The sequence below is a fragment of the Biomphalaria glabrata genome, chromosome 5, assembly GCF_947242115.1.
Source record: "Biomphalaria glabrata chromosome 5, xgBioGlab47.1, whole genome shotgun sequence".
Lineage (NCBI taxonomy): Eukaryota > Metazoa > Mollusca > Gastropoda > Planorbidae > Biomphalaria > Biomphalaria glabrata.
Window position 1 is genome coordinate 26,504,185 of NC_074715.1, and position 26,293 is coordinate 26,530,477.

The 26,293-nt window shown below is 32.2% G+C and overlaps 1 protein-coding gene across 5 annotated transcripts in view; it reads right to left on the minus strand.

Annotated features, from left to right (window-relative positions):
- LOC106061682 (FYN-binding protein 1-like) overlaps nucleotides 1-26,293 on the minus strand; it is a 51,341-nt gene that overhangs the window by 4,153 nt on the left and 20,895 nt on the right. For all 5 annotated transcript variants that reach the window (XM_056030014.1, XM_056030015.1, XM_056030013.1 and 2 more), the window contains 12 exons: nucleotides 18,253-19,269; nucleotides 16,417-16,651; nucleotides 15,851-15,977; nucleotides 13,347-13,408; nucleotides 9,372-9,409; nucleotides 8,705-8,736; nucleotides 8,151-8,295; nucleotides 7,260-7,298; nucleotides 5,950-6,109; nucleotides 5,599-5,651; nucleotides 1,281-1,321; nucleotides 29-90 (listed from right to left, as the gene is read on the minus strand). In XM_056030014.1, the coding sequence (XP_055885989.1) occupies nucleotides 29-90; nucleotides 1,281-1,321; nucleotides 5,599-5,651; nucleotides 5,950-6,109; nucleotides 7,260-7,298; nucleotides 8,151-8,295; nucleotides 8,705-8,736; nucleotides 9,372-9,409; nucleotides 13,347-13,408; nucleotides 15,851-15,977; nucleotides 16,417-16,651; nucleotides 18,253-19,269 (2,011 nt within the window). The remainder of the gene's footprint in view (nucleotides 1-28; nucleotides 91-1,280; nucleotides 1,322-5,598; nucleotides 5,652-5,949; nucleotides 6,110-7,259; nucleotides 7,299-8,150; nucleotides 8,296-8,704; nucleotides 8,737-9,371; nucleotides 9,410-13,346; nucleotides 13,409-15,850; nucleotides 15,978-16,416; nucleotides 16,652-18,252; nucleotides 19,270-26,293) is intronic.

Here is a 26,293-nt window from a genome sequence, read left to right on the forward strand (position 1 = left end):
AACATTGTTTACATGGCTTGAGACTTACCCTCTTCTATCTCATCTGCAACTGTGTCTGGTGGGACATCATCATACGTAGGTTGGTCATCCCTGAGACAAAACTAACAATGTTAGAGCCATTGGATTACAAAGTAACAATGTTAGAGCCATTAGATTACAAAGTAACAATGTTAGAGCCATTGGATTACAAAGTAACAATGTTAGAGCCATTGGATTACAAAGTAACAATGTTAGAGCCATTGGATTACAAAGTAACTATGTTAGAGCCATTGGATTACAAAGTAACAATGTTAGAGCCATTGGATTACAAAGTAACAATGTTAGAGCATTGGATTACAAAGTAACAATGTTAGAGCCATTGGATTACAAAGTGTGTTACATGTGGTATTAAAAAATAAAAATATGTCAAGCTAACATCAACACTTTTAGCCCTACATTTCTTCCAAGGAATAACTTCACTAGCCCTTACCAGTAGGGCATACTCTCACCAAGTATCTTGGTACATGGTATTTGTTTCACTATCTTTATAATGTTAAATTCTTTCATTTCTGGATGTGAGAGTGATTGTTCATTGTTTTTGGTGACATATTGGATACTGGACAAGAAAGGTTGTTTTTTTTAGTGGTTTGCATGACACCCTTAAAGAACCTTTGTTCATCTTTAATGACATTTGAAGTGACTAAAAGTTTTCAGTTTTGCAATTTTTCTATGGATTAAATAAACAAGAATGTAACCATTCAGTAAACTGATTTTATATTATACATTTAACATTTTTAAACTAGTTATTTCTCTTTAAATAAAATCTAATATGTTAGATTATAAAATATAATTTCAAAGTTCTTTAAGTTTTAGCAATTCCAGAAAAGTAAAGAATGTACTAAAGTGCATCTGGTAAATACAGGTAAACTACTGAGTACCGGCACCTATTTTTTTTTTTTACAAAACAAGCAATATATATATATATATATATATATATATATATATATATATATATATATATATATATATATATATATATATATATATATCAAGAACTCTGAAATCTTTTATATTTAAAATGATATTTTAACCAATATGTTTATACATCCCAAGAAAGTGTGTTGAACTGTCAATATTTAGCTAAATATTATTGTGAGTCATGTGTTCTAAACATAAAACTTTTAATTTAATTGTAATTTAGAAAAAAGGTTTTTACATGGATATTTTGATGGTGAAAAAGGTCAAATGAAATAATTATGACCAACACTATTGAATGTAATGGAGAATTATCAAATACTTACTCATCTGGCTGTTTGGAGTTTTTACGAACTTTACCCATTGTCTGGAACATAGAAATAACAATGAAAAATGTTTTTTGTTTTAGAAGTGAATATTTTAACAGATTGAAATCTGTGGTGTTATCAAAGGCTAATCAATAGTGAAAAAAACAAATGTTTAAGGTCAAGCAAAAATATTGACAAATAATTAGTAACTCAAATAAATAGACTGTGATAATTTTAAAAATAAACAATGCTGCCTGTGCTAGCTTAGTCATCTTCCTCAGATGGAGGACAATTGCAACCCAAAAGTCTTTCTCTGTTGGCTTAATTTCAATAATAGAAGCACAAGAAGACCATGATGTGTCAGACACTAGTGAAAGAAATAAAGCTCAAGTCTTTGTGCAGGGCCATCAGCCTTGAACTAGTGGCAGCCCTTATGGCTAGTAAGGGAATTAGCTTCAGAACTAACAATTATTTGTGTTCTGTTTAAGTTCTCTCACATGATGATCTTATAGTGCAGCTCTTTGATCCCAATTCTGGTCTTTAGCTTTCAACTTGCTAGTTACCTTACAGTTGTTTTCATCTAGAGCTATTAATTTTTTGTTCTTATCTATAAGTAACGGAAAATATTTTAGGAAATAGACCAATATAAATCTACTATAATTTTTTAAATGTCTAAAGATTGTAAATTATCATCTTCACAGTAAAAATATAATAAAATCTATCTATCTATATCTATATATATCTATATATATATATATATATATATATCTATATATATTTTCCATTATGTAATATAAGCTGCTATTGAAACTCTAACAATCGATGAAGTAATCAAATAATTCCACATTTATGGAAATAATATCTAGTTTTTTCAAATATTTTGTTATCATTCACTAATGATTACAGACCAAAGTCCTTTGCCCAAATAATAAATATTATGATGACAAAGACAAAAATATTGACTGAAATATGAAATAAATAACAGACTAGAAAAATAAGAATGAAAGTTGGAAGGAATACACACAGTTTGCAGGCTGACAGAATATGTTTCCAAACAGATAATAATGTTTCTGAGAGAGAATAGTTCAGAGGTATAATAATGTTTATAAGTTAAGAGATATTTATGAATTGAAAAACACAAAATAAAAATAAACCATATTAGATGCAATTCAAACATTTCTATCAACTTTTAAAATTATTTACTGCAGTTGACTGTCTTTTCAAGTTCTGTTAAAATTATTGGCATGTTCATTTCAGAGACCATATTAAATGTTTAAAATAATATATTTGACAGAAATATAGAGCCATAAATTAGAATAAATGTGTTTCTATTTTCATAAGACAAATATCAAAACATCAAGCTTCAAAACATATAAAGTTTTTATGTTTTTTGTTTCTTTTACTATGGGCATCTGTATATGAGACATTTAAAAAAAAAAAAAAAAAGAAAATGCTGCTAATGAAAAAAAAAGAAATTCAATGGAAGTGATTGTATTTCATGAGTCCTGACTAAATACTGTTGCCAACAACGAGACCACCACCACACTTGCATGCTTCACTAACAAAGTACATCAATGAGTAAATAGAGCTTTGGTTCACCAGCAGAGATAGAGACTGTCCAGAATAGGTTCTGAGGTGGAGAAACGATCGCACCATGATCTTAACAACAAACAAAAGTGCACAGTGATTGAACAGCAATAAAAAAAAATACAAAATCAGGTTTTTTGTTCTGTCTTTAAGTTGTCTATACTATGTACACTACATCAGTCTCACTCATAAAACAATAATGCATACAATCTATTTGTCTGTAAAAAAAATTAGGAAATTATATGCTATTGAGTTTTTCTAAAAATGTGCAAAAACCTGACAGTGACCTAAACCCACAGTGACCTACTTAATGTTAAGAAACAAGAAAAACACAATAGAAAAGAATGAAAAATTCACAATTTAAATATAAGTTTAAAATCAAGTTCATTTGGTCAAATCCAATTCTCATGACATGGTCAGTTTTAGTCTCAGCTGATCTTCCTGTTTGGAGGGAAGATAACTCTGAAATGATCAATGTGTGAATGAAAAGGAGGCCAACAATCAATTTTAGAATTAGGTTCTTAATTAGTTTTGTAGGACATTTCATTTTCAGATAAATGCAAAAAACAAGATATCAGTGTAAAGAAAAGAACTTTTCTTTTTTCCAAACTCAGAATAAGATGATATGAAAACTGCTGTGACTGAACCATTAGAGAAAAAGACAATTTAGAAGAAAAAGGGTTATTTGGAAAACAGATCTAAAAGTAAGACTATCATTTGATTGGAAAACAGATCTAAATGTAAGACTATCAACCCCAGTAAATGTTCAAAATGCTCTCTTGGTAGACCTGCATTATTTTCATCAGCTTAAAGAAACTCAAAATTACAAAATGATAGGGGAAGGGAAATCTGTAGATTAATATCAAAGTAGTAGGACAATGAATACTACATTGGAATAGTAGGACAATGAATACTATGTTGGAACAGTAGGACAATGAATACTATGTTGGAACAGTAGGACAATGAATACTATATTGGAACAGTAGGACAATGAATACTACATTGGAATAGTAGGACAATGAATACTACATTAGAATAGTAGGACAATGAATACTACATTGGAATAGTAGGACAATAAATACTACATTGGAATAGTAGGACAATGAATACTATATTGGAAGAGTAGGACAATGAATACTATATTGGAATAGTAGGACAATGAATACTACATTGGAACAGTAGGACAATAAATACTACATTGGAATAGTAGGACAATGAATACTATGAATACAATGAACCCGCCAAACCTCTCCAGCAGCTTATTTATCTCTTTTAAATCTAGATTTAGAAATTATTTGTTTTATGTTTGTAAAATGTTTTGTTTGTTTGTGGATGGCTGCCTGGTCGTGCGGTTTGTGCGCTGGACTGTCGTTCAGAATTATCGACGGTCGAGGGTTCAAACCCTGCCCGCTCCCATCCCCCGTCGTCCTGCAGGAGGTTTGGACTAGGAAGTAGACTATCTTCAACTCTGAAGGAAAATCCAAATTATGTAAAATATTTTACAAACATTTTACTACATTGGAATAGTAGGACAATGAATACTACATTGGAACAGTAGGACAATAATACTACATTAGAGTAGTAGGACAATGAATACTATGTTGGAACAGTAGGACAATGAATACTATATTGGAACAGTAGGACAATGAATACTATATTGGAATAGTAGGACAATGAATACTATGTTGGAACAGTAGGACAATGAATACTATATTGGAATAGTAGGACAATGAATACTATGTTGGAATAGTAGGACAATAATACTACATTAGAGTAGTAGGACAATGAATACTATGTTGGAACAGTAGGACAATGAATACTATATTGGAACAGTAGGACAATGAATACTATGTTGGAATAGTAGGACAATGAATACTATATTGGAATAGTAGGACAATGAATACTATATTGGAATAGTAGGACAATGAATACTATGTTGGAACAGTAGGACAATGAATACTATATTGGAATAGTAGGACAATGAATACTATGTTGGAATAGTAGGACAATGAATACTATATTGGAATAGTAGGACAATGAATACTATGTTGGAATAGTAGGACAATGAATACTATGTTGGAACAGTAGGACAATGAATACTACATTGGAATAGTAGGACAATGAATACTATGTTGGAACAGTAGGACAATGAATACTATGTTGGAACAGTAGGACAATGAATACTATGTTGGAATAGTAGGACAATGAATACTATGTTGGAACAGTAGGACAATGAATACTATGTTGGAATAGTAGGACAATGAATACTATGTTGGAATAGTAGGACAATGAATACTATGTTGGAATAGTAGGACAATGAATACTATGTTGGAATAGTAGGACAATGAATACTATGTTGGAATAGTAGGACAATGAATACTATGTTGGAACAGTAGGACAATGAATACTATGTTGGAACAGTAGGATACTAAAAGGGAAAGTAAGTTATAAGGTAAGAAAAAAAAAAGAATAGGGAAGAGACACTTTAAAAATTGACCAATGCAAATATTTTCTGAACTGAAGAAAATAAAACTTGAAGATAAGAGTCAAGAAAATAAAACATATTACTTTCTTTGCAATCCAATAATTCAAGAAAAGTCTTAAGATAGTTCACCAATTTAGTTCAACAATTGTTTCTCAAATGGGATATAACAACATTTTTTAAAATTCCTAATGAATTAGAAAAATTGTAATTTTCTTTAAAAAATAAATGCCTCAAAATGGTATAAATAAGCCAAAAACTACGTACCTGTTTTATATTTTTAGTGTCAATTTCAATGTTACTACTGTCTACATAGCCCACTATAAAACAAACATAAAATGAGTCATAACTGAAATATTTTTATAGCATACATTCAATATATAGTGGATTCTACATTTTTAAAGCATAAATTACCTATACTTCAAACAAAATAAAAATAATAACCATATCTAGTTTAATTTTTTTTTTAAATAATTACGAGATCAAAATTTATAGCTATAATCATTTTGAATTCAATATTTTGTTGTTGAACAGCAGTATTGTTGAGAAACTCATGACCAATAAAATAATTAAAGACAGCAAAAAGCTCTTCTAATTGTTGAGAAATAGTTTACTTACTAATATTTTCATCAATTTTGACCAGCCATTTGTTTGGTGGGTTATCATTGAGTCGAAGAATAGTCACCGTTTGATCCTTCTTCACAGTGAGAGTTAACCCAGAACCTTTAGCATCTTGCTTGATAGTGCCCTGACCTACAATTGCTTCTTTACCAGTTAGCTTTTGGTCAGAACCAGGTGAAGAAAATGTGGGATTTTATAAGATTACATCATCATTTCATAGTTTGAGGTTTCATAAAAATGTAATTTTTTATATGAATAATGTTGATATTGTTTTAAACTACAAACTAGTCAACAGTTTTGTGATAGTAAGTGTTTGTTTTGAGTGACTAGTAGTGTATTGTGTACAGAGCCCGCCTTAGACCACTGAAACCTATGCTACTGCAGAGGGCCCCACACTTTCAAAGACCGCGCTTATTATAGGTGTAAATTATTAAATTAAACTATTATAACTTTTAGCAGGAGGGCGCAGTAGCTGAGTGGTTAAGCGCTTGGCTTCCAAACTTAAGGTCCTGGATTCAAATCTCTGTGAAGACTGAGATTTTGAATTTTGGGCTTTTTAGGGCGCCCCTACCACCCAATTCTAATGGGTTCCTGACATTAGTTAGAGAAAATAAAGGCGGTTGGTCACTGTGTACAATACTCATAACACTGGCATCTGGTGAAAGAGATCTTTCGCACCTTTAACTAATCAAGAATTACTTGAGGTCAACAATTCTCAAAGATAGATTGAAAAATTTGCTAATTCTATTAAGCATGATCTATGTATAAACAGAATTTTGATGATGTACAACTTCCCTACACGCAAGGCTTCTAAAGTTAAGTTTGATTGTGATTTTGTACTTAGAAAAGGATTAATAAAATGCAAAGAAGAATTTATTTTCTAATACAAAATCTTAATTTTAACTTATTATCAGTATCCCTACCCAAACTGGGCACGCAATCTGTTTGGCATAGGGTCCTGCAATAGTTAGGGCCAGCCCTGATTGTGTGTGACTGTGTATGGAAAGACCAGTTGACCTTTACTGTACATGGATGAGTGAACAGGGACTGTGTGGAAATGGGTCAGAAAGACAACAGGATGCTGGAGTGAAGAGAATGTGAAACTAATAAAGTGATAAGTTAATTGACATTAGAGTTGTTTGTAGTATGTCTATTACAATTCTGACTTAAACTTTCATTCCATTAGGTAGTAATAGGTAGTCAATGTCAAATGATTAAAAAAAATCAAATTAAATAGCTCAAATTTTTTAAAATGTTTAAAAATAAATAAACTACCATATAAATCAAAGAAAGTATTGCTAACTTACATTGAATTTTTTCAGCAGTTTCATTCTTTCTTTTTTTTCCTGAAACAAAGTTTCCAATATCAATATAATTGGTAACAAAGCACACATAATTGACAAAGTAACACGTTTATATATACAATATGATACATACGGTTGCACAAGATTGATAGTGCCAGTAGTGATAATGGTTTTAAGCACACCATTTCCTATAAAATGCTTCTAATGGCACAAGTCTCAGATAGCCTCTGACAACCAGTCCAACTCCTGGTTTTCATGTGTGATTCAGCTACTGAGCTAGGTGGAACTGTTACCACTGACAGAAATAGGGGCAAAGGTGAGTAACTGGTGCCTATACCAGTAAGCTTTGGCAGGAGGGGCTCATTAGCCTAGGTTGGTTACCCATCTACGAAAAGGAAAACTCTGAATACAAATCTCTGCTGCTTTGCGGCTATACCCAAACATGGGTGAGTAGTGCAGTGTTAGTGATCCCAAACTGTATCGGATATTTCTGTTCCTTTGATCACATCAGCTGTATGGGCAACATCAATCTGACTATAAATAATGTTCAAGCTTTCATCTTTCTTCTACGAGATGAACCATAGTCGTTACGACTGATGGAGGCTAACAATAATATGTAGAACATATCTATGGCAACCCTTTTGGATATTTTTTTTTTCCCAAATCAACACAGAAAAACTGAATGGCATCAGATATCATTTTTAGAATAAATAAAAAAAAAACAACTGTTCAATTTACCATTAAAGAAAGGAATTAGTAAATATGTTAATAGTAAACATTTTAATAAATCAATTACTTTTAAACTTTCAATGATGATGTGGAGTCAATTCATACCTGAATTGGAAGGTGTTAAAGTCAATTCATAAAAGCCATTGTGTATATCGCTAAACTTACTTTTTCTTCTTTTTTCTTCTGTTCTTTTTCTTGTTTTTCTCTGTCTTTTCTTTCTTTTTCCTCACGTTTTTTTGCTTCAGCCTCTTCTTTTAAACGTTTCTTCTTGTCTTCTTCAGTTTCTACTGGCTTAGAAAAAGACTCCTCACTGAAGATATTACAAGAAAAAAAAAAAATTTTTTTCTAGTTTTCCATAGTGTATTACAAGATAGATTTAAAAGTATAATCTTGACATTATGAAGACTAAAGCTAACCTAATACAAGATGGATTAAAACATATAAACATAATGCAAGATAAAACAAATATAAGATAAAAAATCTGTCATTGGAATATATATTTAACATTTGTTGATTTACTTAAAATGTGCAAGACCATATTTAACTACATTTGATAGAAGTTACCATAAAAGAAAATTAGAAAATGCTTGATATAAAAGTCCTAAAAATATAATTTTTAAAAAATATTTTCAGTTATTAGCCTTATAACTCGAGTTTAGCTTAGGGTGCAAAAAAATAAATACATACAAAATGAAAATGACATGAATTTGGTGACTTACTCTTCATATACATCATCACATTCAATCATTTCCTGGGATTAAAAAAAAATTAATGTAAAACCTTTAAAAACATAATTTATAAAAAAAAAATATTCAATAATTATAACTCTAAACAAGAAAAACATTTTAAAAATACTTAAAATTGGAAAAAAAGGGAAGGGGGGGGGGGGGTATCTGAGTGAATTTTATCATAATCTTTTTTTAAAAGCACAAAACATTTATAAAAAAAGTAAGGGGAACAAACTGAATTCAAACTCATGGCTCATGCCTTCTCAAGCCGACATACTAAACACTCTTCTTGTGAGATGCTTATGACTATAGAAGTGTATAATTATGTATTTTTTGTTTCGGCTGTGACCTGTACATAGGACTAATTCAGCTTATACAACCAGTCAAGTACAATTTCTTTCACTTTTTCAAGATACCAAACAAAATAATTAATTACCAAAAATTTAATTAACTAATTGGTTAAATTTTTTAATTCTTGTGTTGTAAGGTAAAAGAAATAATTGTGCAAAATTTCAGCTTGATCTGAAATTGGGTCTCGGAGAAATAACGTGTACAAACTTTTTACCAGTCAGATGGAATGAGTTGATATAAGCTTTGTAAAAATATTATTTAGATCTAAAAAAAAAAAAAAAAAAAGGAATATTATTCAAACTCTTACTGGTTTCTCTGTTTCACCATCTGCATAGATTTCATCCACTGTACATGAAGAAAAAAAAGAACAAATTTTAGAAACCAACAAAGTATCAGTGTTATTGACAGATCAGATTTGTACTGCTAATCTCCATCTCAGTGGACTAATTTTGGTCTGAATTATTAGACATGTACATCTAGAAGTTTTCTAATAGGGTTTGTTGGACTAGTCCGTTTCGTTTCTTTGATTAAAAAGTATTGGGCCGGAAGTCGCTTTTTCCCTATATATCTTTGAATTTTTCAGTTCTCTTTTTAAATTAAACTGACATTATTATGCTATAATTTTAAGTGTACCTGATAGAAAAAACAATTCTGCACAAAAATACAGGTAGGTGGGATATAACCCGATAGAGACTATAAAAAGAAAAGACCTGAAACTAGCGCGTGAAACTACACATTTACAGTACTTTATTTGATGAGTATTTTACCCAAGATCTGTGTTGTTTTTATAGAACTAGCTTATTTCATGTACCTGGCATTTTCCGATACACAATTTCATACACAAACTAATTGTTGAAAAAAATTGTAGTGATTTTAAACTTTAATGATTACTTAAAAAGGTGTTACTCTAATCAATATTGAATATTATTTTGTTATGAATGTCACTGTTTATTTTGTGTCTGTTCTAGTTTCTTAAATTTTTCTTGAGTAAAGGGGTCGTTTTTCTCCTAATGGGTATACCTGATTTCTCCAAGCAGCCTTTGTAAAATATTGGTCCTAAATAATGCTATGTTTATAAACGAAAAATCGCATGGCTGCATTATGATGAATGTATGTGTTAGTTCAATATATTTTATATTACTAGGTAACTATAAATAACCGCATAAATAGACGTAAGTTTAATTTTTTTTCTGTTAGATAAAGTCATATGGCAAATTTTTGTTTATATCCTAATTCTAAAAAGGAATAGTAATAGAATTATACAGTAAAAATAATCACTAAGTTTTTCTTTTAATAGTTTTGAAAGTCTAACTGAGTTTGTGTTTTTGCAGATGTACACAAGCTACACTACGAGTCAGTCCATCTCTTCTAATTGTTTAGAAATGAGTGTAAAAATGTAGGCTTCAATATTTTTAGCCTGAATTTAAGAAGTTACAAACTTCAAACAACTAATATATTGCCTATTTCATAAAACTTTGTACTTCAAAAATAAATTTATCCAATGCTCGAAATCCTGCTTGTATACTTAGGCCCTATTTAAATCGATCCGGTATCAATGTATTAAGTAGCAATAACCCCGCAAAAAAAATTAAATGAAAGAAGATTGAGATATACATATATTTTTATGACGGTACGCACTGGTACAGGGTACTGGCACCTTTTTTCAATGTCGGGAAAAATGATTCAACATTAATTGTTAATTTATTATTAGTTGAAAGTTAGGCAATCTATTACTGAGTACCGGAGCCTCTTTTTTATTTTTACAAAAAAAAAAGCACTTTATATACTTTCAGCCGACATGCTGTATTATTAAAAACACCTCTATATTCTATATGAACTTCTCAATCATCTAGAGTCTTAGACAGTCATTATTTTAGACTAGATTTAAGTAGAGTCTAGACCTAGATTTAGTAGGCCTATTATTATAAAAAATAAATAAAAAATCAGTCCATATAGACATCATTCGCAATTTTATTATTAGGACAATTAGGTCTAGGCCTAGGCATTGAAAAGTAAATCTATTAATAAACTATAATAGATCTAAGTCTAAGTACTAACTTATTAAATAAGTCATTATAAGTAGAAGTATTATAATGAATATTGTATAGATCTAGATTGACTAGGCCTACATTATAGATAGATCTCTAGTTTAGTAGATTAAGTATAGAGTATAGTATAGTTACAGAATAGTAGTATAGTATATAGTAAACGTATTACAGTATTATTAGATCTATGTCTTATGTCTATATCTAAATCTAAATCTAATAATCTAATAATTAAAAAACTTTAGTCTTTATTAATATCTAGACTTTTTTCTAATAAAAACTGACTATAGGCATAGCATAGGCTAGACTCGGCAATCTAGTCTCAAGATAGAATCTATACTATTACTAGATCTATTCGATTTTTATATATAGATCTAGACTAGAATTTGATTATATAGTAGTTTATTTATTTCGGACATTACATGAATTCGGACATTCACTGTTTTTTGTGGTCATTAAATAATTATTTTAATATTTATTATAAAATGAGCACACTGTATAATGTGCTTGTCCATTTTCCAATGATTCTAACCCAATTTCCTTCCATTTAGCTGTCTTTTTTTGTAAGAAAAACGAATTTCAAATTTGTTAGTCAGGTTGTTGTTTTTTCCTATGTTACCCGGATGACTTTACCTCTTCCTAGAGTTAAGACTATATTTTTGATTGGCTAAGCCTATCCTATACTAATGAGCCCGGCAATATTTATTCTGTTTTTCGAGCTAATTTATTTGATTCATAAGCCAAGTTTTCTAATTCCATACCAAAAAAAAGTTAATACAGTGTCCGAATTAAATTACGATTTTCTTACCAAAATTTATTTCGGACAGCCAGTTTTGGACATCAATAAAAATGATCTTATATTATATTTGTTCGTTTGTTGTTGTTTTTTTTAATAGAGAATAAATGGGCAAATGTTTGAAGTGAGCTTGGTACATTGAATGAAGTTAAATGCTTAGATCTAGACCTACTAGATAGATCTAGATTTGTATAGAGAGAATATAGAGGATTCAGTTAGGCAAGAATGGCTATCGTAACCTGTAGGGGCCTACTATACTACAAAAGATCTGTATTAGAAATTTATTAAATTAATAAAAAAAAAAAAAAACACAAACATTCAACACACATCTAATCATGCAAACCTCAAACATTCAACACACATAAAATAAACAAACATAAAGTAAGTCTAAAAGTCGGTGCAGAAATCACTATTCCAGTGACCTAATTTTGGTAGAATAAGTGTGTTCATATTTTTATTTTTTGTGTTCGTATTTATGCATAGTTTGAAAACATCGTAATGATTTCATGTGAGGGGCTATGCCTGGGGATCTTAAAATTTAGTTAATGTTAATATAGAATTAAAATCTGAGTTTATTGATGCCTAACTATAGAGACTGTCCAAAATAAATTATGGTGTCCGGAATCAAATAATGTGTCCGAATTAAATGAAAACACACGGCCTCTTTGACCTTAAATATAATAACAAATATAGGTTTGGGGAACAAATATAAGTAGTCATCCTTATTCTCCTTTAACTAAAGAAGATTTTGATACATCATTTTCTTTTCTATGTCAAACCATTGTAAAATAATGCGCTGTCAAAGTCAAACTTTCAAAATTGGGCCTATAGGTGTCCGAATAGCATAAACTACTCTAGATCTAAATATACTAATGGAGAGATGATATGAGGTGTTAGCTGATAGCCTTGCAAAAGAAACAAACCTGGGTTGTTTCTAAACTCTAATACTTGGTATGTAATAGTAAAACAGCACCTACCTAAATAAATGGTAACTAGCAATCAAAAACCTATATTTATTGTAGTATATATAGGTCTGTGGTTGTATTTTTATATAGTCTTCGTAACTTCTTCTATAGAAAATTGGGCTATCCACGTCTGACACATATATAATTTTTATGTTCAGCAACAAACCCCATTGATAACAATACAAATGATGCCATATAGAACTGGAAATTTTTAAAAAATTATTAAATCATGTTTATCTCAACTTCACATGTCCAACTGCTTTATTCTAAATTCAAGTAGAGTTGATAGTGTATAAATTCTTAGTTTTTGATTATGCACAACCTTATATGTTTATTTCTTATTTTTCTGAGTTTCTTATAAGCAAACATGAACATGAATCAAGATAAAACTTGTATTGTTCAAGTATGTGGGCTCACTTACCTAAACCTCTGCTTGTAATGTAGACATGCTAAAATATCAATGTAAATATATTTACCTATAGCTGTTGAAGTGCCATCATCATAAACATCTCCTTCTTCTTCAGGGGCCATGTCAGGACTGCAACAAAGAATTTAACTTTTAGTATACAAGTTTTACAATTCCATTAAACAAATATTTATTTACATCTATATAATACTGTCAGTAAACTCTAGCCTTGGAGAGTGTGCATGTTCTTTGAACCCTTCTCCCTACTCTTATATATCAAAGTCAATGTTATCCCAAAAGAAATAATGCCAACTAAAAATATGTTCTGTGACCAAAATTTATCCTCACAATTATGATAAGGAGGTATGGTAGCTGAGTGGTAAAGCGCTAGGCTTCCAAACCAGAAGTCCTGGGTTAGAATCCGGGTGAGGACTGTGATTTAATTTCAGAATCTTTAGGGCACCTCTGAGTTCAACCTGCTCTAATTGGTACCTGACAGTTATGAAAAAAGTGTAGGCACTTGGTTGTTGTGCTGGCCACATGTCCCCTCATTAACCATGGTCCTCAGGAACAGTTGACCTTTACATCATCTGCCCATTAGATCTCAATATCTGAAAGGGGATTTTTACTATCACAATTATGTTAAATTGTTAGTCATTTAATGACCATGTCTTAGCCTATACAGCACATATTCTTGTGGTAAAGGTATTTAAGGAGCCAATCTTTTTCAACTCTGTATGTTTTTTGACTGAGATCATTGCTACCTTGCAGTCCACAGCTTGTCCCCACTTCTCTCCACATAGTGGGGTCTAGGGCTTTGTCTTTGCAATAGCTAACGTCTACATTCACTGCTTTTATCCAGTTTTTTTTTCACCTGTTACATGTTGCCAATAAGGATAACTTTAGAAATTCATTCATCCTCCATACAAGTAAAAGTAAAGTTCCCCATTCAGTCTATAGGGCAGATGATGTTAAGGTCATCTGTTTCTTGGGCCAACAGTTAACCTCCATACAGCAGACATGATAAAACCAATACAAGTGGCATTGTCTGAGAAAGAGGACTATACAGAAAAGACCTTTATGAGCAAGACTCCTCACTAACATTTTGTCCTGCCATGTGCCTTTTAGAATTTGGCGAATACAGTGTAAGTGGAATAAAAATAAATTATGATCTTGCTTTGTATTTGTAGTTATGATAAATGCAGACAGTAAAATAGATTAAGATTTTATAGTTTCAAATAAATGAAAATGGAGTTTGATTAAAATAAATATTTGCATATAAAAATTTTAATTGATTATCTATAATCCCAATCCCTCATTGACTCTTCACTAATTCTCCCACCTAGAGGTTACCTACAAAAAATATATTTTTATCCAGTTTTTCCCTTAACATGCCTCAAAATAACTAAGCATTTTCTATTTTTAATTACACACTAGCAATGACCATAATAGTCAATATCAAATACTACTGTTAGGCGTGTAACTTGTAATTGCAGGTTTAATGGATGTATATGGATTAAATTATGAAAAGAAATGTCTATTCCCTAGGAGAAAGCTCAACAAAGCAGTCTGTAGATAAGCCATGATTTAGTTTTAAATCTGTTATAAACTGTATTTGGGTGTTTCTGATGTAACCAAGCTGTGTGGATGGTTTGGTTGTGTAGGCTGAACAGATTCTGATGAAATCAGGAGGTGGTTGTTATAGTTCAAGTTAAAGACTGTGTAAGTGGGGAGAGACTTGGTACGGAAGGACGCGTATTTTGAGTGAGTTGGATCTTGTTGACATTATCAACTTTTGTTGATACATAGATCTTTCAAGTCAAATCTGTATAGATTACAAATAAAAGTTTTATTCAATTTTATAGAAGTTTGTTCATGTTTATTTCAAATTCTGCATTAAGAATTTAATATGCCTACAACTGTTTAGTTGTACTATCTGTTTGGAGCAACAACCCAATGACCAAGGATAAAATAATTTAAAAGATTTAAAACAGAGGAAACAAAACAAAAAAAAAGGCATGTAAAAAGCACATGTGGTTAGAACAGGAAAATGATCTCTATAAGCTGTCTATCGGAATACAGCACTGCCATGTAGAGGTCTTCCATTATAACTCTCCAGTGGACAAGGGCATAAATAAGACATTTAAAAATTTTAAATACTAAACAAATGCTAAAATACTGAGACACCCTCCACATATCGAAAAAAATAAAATTTACATCCAATCCAGAACTAATACTATAACCAGACAAAACTTAGGGTTTTTTTTTACATTTTTGTTCCAATTGTAAAATGTTTACAAAAAAAAATGACAACTGGCAATCCAAATTTTAACTGTTTGGTAAATGAGGCAATAGATATTTTCTTCATAGAAACTAATCTGTTTAAAATTTCTTTGAAAAAAAAATAAATTTACATTTGCTTTAATACTTTTTCTTTTATAAAGAGTTACACATCCATACAATATAATGTTATCAGTACACTCGAACATTTATGCAGTGTTTCAGGTAACAGTGTATGGCTTGTTAACTATACAACAACAAATACACTCTAACAGAGGACAGACAAAGTCTTACATCAAGGAGACTCTCTCAGAATTTCTCTTGAATGTTGGTCTTCTTGGTAAGACAGGACTAACTGTAGAACTTCCATCCTCATATATCTCTTCAGTCACCCCATCATTGGCTGCATCTGCTTCACTCTCTGAAATGTAAAACATTTTTTTTAAATTGAAAGTGATTCTTCATACAACTTGAGTTATAATTAAAGACACATCTTCATATTTACAACATCTATTTTATCTCATCAATGAATTATTTTACATCTTTTTTTATTAAATGGAGAAAAAAAAAGGTAATCAACTTTTTTAAAAAACTTTCCACTAGAAAACATCATGGAAGGTGGTGTGTGTGTGTTCCATTCATAGACTCTTTAGTTCTTAAAAATTATGATAGTGTTATTAGACATACAGTCATAAATTACCATTTCTTACCAGCCACACAATAAAACATTTCATTAAAATGTTAAGATAGGAAGGTGTCTATTTTAATACTATCAAAAAGTAAAACTCTATTTGACATGTGTCACAGCGCTGAGAGGTCTTAGAAAAATAAGATGAAAGGGAAAAAAGTTCACAACTTACGCAAGTCCTGGATTTTCTTTTGGTACTCAACTTTGACCTGTGTCAAGTCTATGCTAGTTGGTAATGCTGGTTTGGCAGGTTTTGAAGACTCTGGAGCTAAAGTTGAAAGCTTCACCTTTTTAAAATTCTTGTTGTCAGACTTGCGTTCAATTATCATGTTGCTACTCTGGCGCTTTTTGTCTTGCACTGGTGTGGCCTGTTTGTTAGGAAACCTCAGCAACACATCAGGTAGTTTCTGCGTGTGTAGAACAAAATACATGAAAATTCTGACATAATCATTTTGTCGGTTAATACATTTACAGATGACAATACAGATAAAAAAATAAAAGCAAACAACAAAAATAATTTTCTACAAGCTATCAGAAAATAAGATATCTTAAAGAGCTATTTTGAATATATTTTTTATTTTGAAGTTGTTGTTTTTTTTTGTTTTGTTTTTTGGGGGGGTACTACAAGAGTTTTTCCAGACCTAAGATATCAAACTAATATTAAAGGGTTTATATTTTTCTTTAGGATTCAAAGTTGCTACCAACTCTGCATATGTACTCCAGAAAAATTGTTTTATAAATTACTTTACAAATATTTTAATTTTTTTTTCCTAACATAAAGAAAAATATCCCTCTGCCACCTAGTATATGTGTAATACTTTTATAGAATCTGGCTATTAATGATAAAAACATATATCTAGAATTTTACATTTTAATAAATTATGTGCTACATTTACAAAAAAAAAACACAAAAAAAAACATGCAATAAAACCTACCTTTGTATTAAAGATAAAAAATTCTACAAAGTATTTGAAAATATAGAAATCAGCTCCTACTATTATGGTTAATTAAAAAAGAAACTAAAATAGTATCACTACAATAAACACCTTTGAAGTCAGGCTTCAATGATTGACAAATCTTTTGAAACAGGCAGTCGAGAGTAAAACAGGATCAAAATTTCAATGCAAAACTAACATTCCTAATTTAAATCCTTGTTTATGTTTGACCACAACTTTTATGTTCAAGAATAAAAAGGTCCCTATCAAGTTATAAAATTCAGACATTAGTATTTTAAGGGCACAACTATTTCTGTGAACAGAAACCAAAGTTTTGACCTTTAAATAGGTATCCCAATACTTGATTACCTTATAATTTCTAAAAGACTGGATTCTAATGTGAATGTGTTATTGATGTCTTCTTTTTTTTACTTTACTTCTAGATCCTCACTTTCATTTTGGAACACAAATGGAACAAGGCATTTGCAGACTTATTGGTGACATTTTAAATTGTATATTAACTAAGGTGTTCCATTTTAGTAGCACTACATTGAAAGTTTTTTTTTTAAATATGGGCGTGGTGGGTGTGTGTCTTTAACAATTCATTGGATAACCTTCAACAATTTAATAAATACATTTTAAATAACTAGTCTTTTCCATATTTATAATGTAGAATTTAAAAAGTCAACCTTTCACAATTATATTTTGTGTCTTGTCATTACAATTAATTGTGTGCTATGTTATGAAATGTAAAAACATAATTTTTGTTAATTCTTGTACTGTTGTAATTATTTAAAAATATTTTTTGCAATCAGGAAAATTTTATTTTATTCTTATTATTAAATAAAAACTCATTCAAACAGCTAAATATTTAAAAAAAAAAAAAAAAAGATGTTCATAAAAAGAAAAAGGAACTTCAATCCAGCCAGTTCAATCAGATGAGTAAGACATTGAGAAAGTCAGAAGGGAGAAGACTGTGGGATACAAAAAAGTATTTTCTTTGTGACATTTTGAAAGTATAACATAAAAAAGGTTCTATGATGCCTATCTATCTGTATAAAGCAAATATTTACCTTAGAATCTGATATTGAAGAAGGAATGGGACTTTTAGCTTTTTCATTGTTCTTTGGTGTTATATCTGTCAGAGGTGACTTTGGCTCAGAAACGAGAGAATTCCTTTGCTTCATATGACTTCGAAAGTCAAATTTACCTTTCTCCTGCTCTTCCTCTTCTGCCTCTTGGTTGGACAAAGCAGGGGATGTAGAAGGTTGAAGAGTTGGAGACGTTGCTGGTGGAGAATGAGTGGCAAGTGTAATGCCATTAGTTGATGGTGATGATTGTTTAGCCATCCATGGTTTTAAATTGGCCGGCTGGATAGTCGTCTGTGAAGTTGTGGTTGAAATTTGCCTAGCTTGCCAACTTTTGGCAACAGAAGTAGCAGCCGCGGCCACAGATGGACCATTAGTCTGCGCTGCTTGGGTTGATGCTTGATTTTTATTGCCCCAAGATTTGGCAATGGGTGTGCTCCCATTATTGGCAGATTGCTGAGGTGAACCAGATGCCAATTTAGTACCCCAGGTTTTAAGAGGTGTCTGGTGCACAGACTCTGATACCACATCAGTTTGTTTCACAGTATCTTGAGTTTTGAGTGGTGTCTTTAATCCAGTCATTGGTTTTACTTGAGGAAGCTTGGGTGGATGATCAGTAGATTTTGAAACATCATCTTCTCCTTGAAACACTTTAGGTACACTAACTCTTCTAGCTTCAGGAGGTTTTAAAGCTACTTTTCGAAAATCAATTGTCTCTGGCTCTTTTTCATGTGAGTTGTTGACTTCTGGACTACGTCCTGGGGAACCTTTGTTCAGAGAATTCTTGATGGCAAAAAGCTCATCTTGCTTGATGGCAGGACCAGGACCTAACTTGACTCCTGGTTTATTAGTGTTGTTTACATTGGCCTCTTCAGTGGCTTTGAGTGGAAATTTGGCCATGACATTTGGTTTGTTAGCCAATGGTGGCCTCCCTTTAGCTACATTAGCCATGTCTTCAGAGTCTGGACTTTGTTCAAAGAGCTTTAATCTTGATTTGACAGCCTGTAGGAAACAAAATGTGAACAGTTTTTATTTTTATTTTAAACCAGAAACGAATAGTTTTTAAAAGTATTTACAAAAGGAAATTACTTGCTAAGTAAGAGTAAGTAATTATTTTTGTATGTTTGGGAGATGTGTTGTGATTTTTAAAACTGGATTGCATGGCAATTTCCTGTAAACACCATGACAGAATCAGCAGCGACTCTACACAACGACCATTCCCTATGAACACCATGATAGAATTAGAAGACTCTTCACCATGACCATTCCTGACAAAATCAACATTGACTCTACACAACGACCATTCCCTGTGAACACCATGATAGAATTAGAAGACTCTTCACCATGACCATTCCTTATATACACCATTACAGAATCAGTTGCGATTCTACACCATGACCATTCCCTTCATACTCCTGACAGAATCAACATTGACTCTACACCATGAGCATTCACTAGAATTGGCACCTTCACTTTTTTTTTTGACAGAGCATTGCAAAAATAAAAAAGTGATGAAAACAACCTTTTGCCTACTGAAGTTATAAGCATTTTGTTACTAGGCCAGTGACTAATCACTCCTCACACCCATCTTCCCAATTTTCAGTCAATAAATTGTATAATCATGTTAAACTACAATTTGCCTGGTTTTATATCAATATGTATGTGTCAATGTGGACTGTACATAACTTCCATATAGGTAAGGAGACCAATGAGGAAGTGAATCAAGACAATGTTTCCACACTTGTGTAAATAAAAAATGTTTACTTGTATATATCTGTGTAAGGTTAGTGTAGTTTTTAAAAAGTTAGGGTTTATTAACTACAAGTAGGGCAAGGTTCTCATTTAAGATACCAACAATTGTAGCATATCCACTTAAAATGCATTCATTGGTATTCAAAGTGTGCAGTATGGTACCAAAAAATGAGCTGACAACTATTCTGTGCATTATTTATTTATTTTATATAACAGTTGATGGTCCTGCAGCATAATAATAGTTTAGGTAAATATCTGAAACCGAGCGGATATAACAGACTATATTGTCATGGCATGTATAACTAGCTATTTTGTCATGATAAAAATCTGGTTAAGAAAAAACATGGCATAAAACTAAGCCAATAAAATGGATTATTTTATTTTTTTATCTCAACCTTTGATAAGTGCCCAGAGTAAGTGAGTGACAGACAATCGCATGTGAGTCTGATAAGTGACAGACCATGTCAGTCAGTCATGTAAGTCAGATAACTTTATAACAATCATGACACTGACCTATAAGATGAGAACTTTCTGCCTAATGGGAGATGCTGACCAAGGCTATAGATCCCAGTTTGCCAGAAGGCCATATTGCGGTTGTTTATTTAAGTTTCATTGCTAACAATGAAGACTATTGAGTATAGATCTAGAGAATATGAGGATGTGACATATAAGGGAAATATGGTGCCAATATGCATGAATCAAGTATTTAGTTAATAGCGACCAAACAAAGACAATTCATAAGAATTCAGAAATAACTAGTACTAAAGACTTGCAGAGTCCTATTAAAGAAACATCTTATGAAATGGATGCCTCAGCCTCTGAGAGAAACAAAAAAAAGGAGTGATACAAACAAACTGAAGCTAAGTAATTGCAATAGTTCAGAAACAAAAGAATCTATTTGCATAATAAAATAAAAACAACATTAGAGACAGAGATTTACAAAAATAGACAAATTACAGAAATGAGAATCAAATTGGAGCCTGTTTTTCAACCAAGAAATGAGCCAATTATTAAGAGTAACAAAAAAAAAACGTATTCATAGTAAACCAGTTTCACTGAAAACCAAAAAAATCTAGCATTATAATAAATGAAAGTTATTGTGAAATCCCAATTCTAAGTAAATTATTTAAAAAATCAAACAAAGCATAAGGGTTTATTAAAATAAAATTTTACAAATAAAACAAGAATATAAAACAATAATGCTATTTAACCTTGGTTAGATCAAAATTAGATTATGCATATTCTATTTGGAGCCCTCTACTCAAGAAAACAAAGAAAAAACTAGGGATGTAATCAACAAGTTAATCTGTGTACATGTCTCCAGAGATGTAATCAAGTTAATTTGTGTACATGTCTCCAGATCAGTGGCGTAGCTAGCTATGTGCGGGTGGTGCGGGACACACGGGGCATCAAGTGACAAGGGGCATCAAACTAAGGACAATTTAAACTTTCTCAGTAAAAACTGCACAAACTCAGAGACTAGTCCATTTGAAATGTAAAAGTTTATTTATTGAGCTACTTTGTTGATATCCTCTATTCTCTCTAAACTAAATATTAACTAAAGACTAGCCTGAGTTGACAAGGTTTGTTGACATCTCTAATTAACACACTTTTAGACGTCCACGCTACTTTCTTCTAAGGAAAATACTAAACGGCAAAAAAAGTTTTCAGAAATTGTTACCACCCCCCCACCCTAAAAAACCCAACTGTTTAGCTTCCCCTGCAAACTCTTTTCTCAAGATCAAGTATTAGGCTACATCAGCATGAAAATGGATTAAACGATAGATGGAGGTTATCACCAAGAACTGAATAGGAAGAGACCAGCAGAACATTCAGACAGCTGGGAGGAAATGTGTAAAGGGCGGTATTCACAGCGATGGTCAAGATTCATTGAAACAAGAAGGAAAAAATGGAAGCCCTACATAAAGAGACTCTTGGACATCATTTGTTTTGACTCTTGGGCATCACGAACAATTTGAAGAAGAATTGGAAGAACAAAAATGAAGGCAATTTGTTGGAGTTAGTGATATTACTATCTTAGTGGACTCCACTCCTGAAGGAACATTGGGTTCGAACCAAGCTTACAAAAATACATAAGAAATACATAAGAATTTATTGTAATTATGGGTGACATGGAAATACAATACAACAATTAAGACTTTTTTTTCGATTATTTTCGATTGTATACCTGGCATCTAAAAGTTGGACCTAGCTTCCAACATTGACAGTAATGCATAACAACGAGTCTTTCATGGGCTTCATCCACACTAAGAATATGCATGCCTATGGAATCTCTGCGGTTATTTTAGAAAAACTACGTTCGTATGGCTCAGAAATACTGGACTGCAGAGGTCAAGACTTTGATATTTGCTGTCCTCATGAAAGTTCAACACTAGGATGTCCCTCTAAAGCTGGCAGAATTTAAGCTGCTGAAGCTGAAGTCGATATAGTTCTATTTTTCGATATACTCTACCATTTCTAGAGGACCTCACTGAAGCCAGTATTACCTTTGGTGAAAGCATATGCTCAGACCTAGGGATTAGTGCAAAACCTCTTCGTATTGGCCACAAGAAAAAGATGCCTAGCGAAATAAATGAAGATTCTGTATTGACACACAAGAAAGACATACGGAAGGAAATGTATTCTCTGTTGTACCAGTCTGTTTAAAAGATTATCACAAAATTTGAGCACCTTATGATGTGGCTGAAAAATTTGATTTTTTGTCACCATCACAATTTTAGATCGTCAGAAACAAATCTTGAGTGCTCCTAGCGACATTAACAAAATTATATTTCGTCTGGAGCGATAGAGGCTTCAACAACTTATCAAAGTTTCTTCAGAAGTACCAAATGTTTCAAAACAAAAACCTGGTGAGCTCGAGTTAAAAAATATCGCCTTTATAGCTCAGTCCAAAATATCGAGTTCTTGATTCGCATATACGTGACGTTTGTGTATACATACACATAGAAGTTTTTTAAAACTAAAGTTGATCAAGAATTTTTTGCAACTAACGATGACTAAATTACGACTGACTTAATTGGAAATTTCATTTTCTAGGGGGTGGGGAGTCTTCGTTTTGCTGTTATGTTGTTTTTTTTTGAGGGCATCATGAGGAGCTCCCGCACAGGGCATCAAATACCCTAGCTAGGCCACTGCTCCAGATGTAATCAATAAGTTGAAACAAAATTGGAAATCACAAAAAGGGATATTTTATACTTTTCCTGAAAAAGTACAATTCAATACATATGCAAATTATGAAAAAATTGTCCGAAAATGCCTAAGCATTTATATCACAATTTTGTTTTCGCACCAGGCTGGTAACATAAAGTCTATATAATCTATAGAATGCTGAATTTCTTACTCTGAATGTAATATACACACTTTAAAAAATCTTTGTTATGAACTAAGTCTATCAGTGTATGTTCATGTAACAGAGATACAAGAGTCTAAACATACTGTGATATCAGCTCTGCTGGATATTTCATTGACTTATCACATGCACACACACACACACACAGTATTATGAAGCTTACATTCTAAGCCTGGAAATTTTGAAGGAAAAAAATGTTGAACTGGCTGACTTCTATTTTATATCTAAATGACACCAGTAAACAAGATTTAAAACTTCAAAAATTAAATACATTTTTGCGAGTACTGTGTAGTAACTAGTCTTATCTGGAATCACCTTCCCTTTTGTGCTCTGCAATAACTTCTATGGTCATGATTTTGTTGTCCATTTGAAAAGCATGCAATATTGTCCCTCAATGTTAGGATAAACAAGTTTTTCTTTAAATTTATACATTAAATTTCAACAAGTGTAACCCAGACAACCTGGGAGAGAGGGGGAAATATGGTCGCAGTTTTAATTGACTTACATTATCCACGACTATATTATATTGACTAAAGAGTTGTTAATGGGAATTTATTTCTTGGAATAAGTTCAGCTATTTTTAGATTGTGGAGAAAGCAAAAAAAATATTTGTAACTACTTCATTCTTTTAATTCATCACACTGGAAAACTTGATAATTCTACTTGTGTTTCACACCAATTGAAAAGGAATTGTTTTGAATGAGTGAAAGTTTAGATGTAAGTGAAAGGAAAAGATAAGTCAAAAAGACTTTAAACAATGTAATAAAGGTATTCGCAGGTAGCCCTCATGGGTCTATTAAACAATACCTTACACAGCAACACACAACAACTGAATGACTGCATAAAAAAAAATAAAGTTTTAAAAATAAAGTCTTCGTACCTATGATCATTTAATGTGCAATACAAACAAATACACCGGGGGGAGGGGGGCTACTTTATTTACACATCAAATAAAATAATTCATTAATCTAGAAATAATCTAGATGAATATTTCAGGAATCCTTTATGCTGATGCAGTGCAGAAATTTTCTGTATCTAGTACAGACAGAAATTATATGTAGCCTGGTACCGATAGATACACTGAGTCTGTCTGTATGCTTGTACCGATAGATAGACTGAGTCTGTATAGCAATTATCTGTATGCTGGTACCGATAGATAGACCAGTATTTATCTGTATGCTGGTACCGATAGATGGAATGAGTGGTACAGTAAATAAAATTAATTGTACATCTAAATCAAAGTCAGTATCCTTTAAAAAAAAAACAGTTTTGACCACAAGTCCGCTAGATTCACTAAAACTAACGAAAGTCCGCTAGATTCACTAAAACTAACGAAAGTCCGCTAGGTTCACTAAAACTAACGTAAGTCCGCTAGGTTCACTAAAACTAACGAAAGTCCGCTAGGTTCACTAAAACTAACGAAAGTCCGCTAGGTTCACTAAAACTAACGTAAGTCCGCTAGGTTCACTAAAACTAACGAAAGTCCGCTAGGTTCACTAAAACTAACGAAAGTCCGCTAGGTTCACTAAAACTAACGAAAGTCCGCTAGGTTCACTAAAACTAACGAAAGTCCGCTAGGTTCACTGAAACTAACGAAAGTCCGCTAGGTTCACTAAAACTAACGTAAGTCCGCTAGGTTCACTAAAACTAACGTAGGTCCGCTAGGTTCACTAAAACTAACGTAAGTATGCTATGTTCACTAAAAATAATGTAAGTCCGCTAGGTTCACTAGAACTAACGTAAGTCCGCTAGGTTCACTAAAACCAATGCAAGTCCGCCAGGTTCACTAAAACTAATGTAAGTCCGTTAGGTTCACTAAAACTAACGTATCAAAACGTGTGTAGTTTCAACTTCAGTTTTGGTTTGTTCTTCAATTTATTTTTTTTTGACTATTATTTTGTTTTTATTCTCAGCACGTGCACGAGTCCTGGCCAAGGCAGACTGAAGGAGAATACATCTTGATCACGGGGAGATGCCCATTCTGATTTCAAGGTGTTCATTTGGTGAATTTCGCTTTTACAGTCACTAAAAAACGTTATTTTATTACAAGTGTATTTATAAATGTATGCAACAATGATTACATTATATTCTACATACATCAGTTTCATTCTACATACATCAGTCCTTTTCATTCTACATACATTAGTCCTATTCTATTATACATTCTGCAGGTTCTCGAACTTTAGGCCATTTTACTAGGACTACATTGGAATAATCATTGGCTATACTGTAAACAACCGGATCTAATTAGCATCAATAACTTATTTAGTTCTCAGTGACCAAATCATGGACACCAAGAATACGTTAACAGCGTTCCTTAAACAGCCTCGCTCTTTTCACAGCTAGAAATCTTGAGAAGCGAAAAGAAAATGGATGCAATTACACGGTGCTATGTCTCTCTACAATCACACGGTGCTATGTCTCTCTACAATCACACGGTGCTATGTCTCGCTACAATCACACGGTGCTATGTCTCTCTGCAATCACACGGTGCTATGTCTCTCTACAATCACACGGTGCTATGTCTCTCTACAATCACACGGTGCTATGTCTCGCTACAATCACACGGTGCTATGTCTCGCTACAATCACACGGTGCTATGTCTCTCTACAATCACACGGTGCTATGTCTCTCTACAATCACACGGTGCTATGTCTCGCTACAATCACACGGTGCTATGTCTCTCTACAATCACACGGTGCTATGTCTCTCTACAATCACACGGTGCTATGTCTCGCTACAATCACACGGTGCTATGTCTCGCTACAATCACACGGTGCTATGTCTCTCTACAATCACACGGTGCTATGTCTCTCTACAATCACACGGTGCTATGTCTCTCTGCAATCACACGGTGCTATGTCTCTCTACAATCACACGGTGCTATGTCTCTCTACAATCACA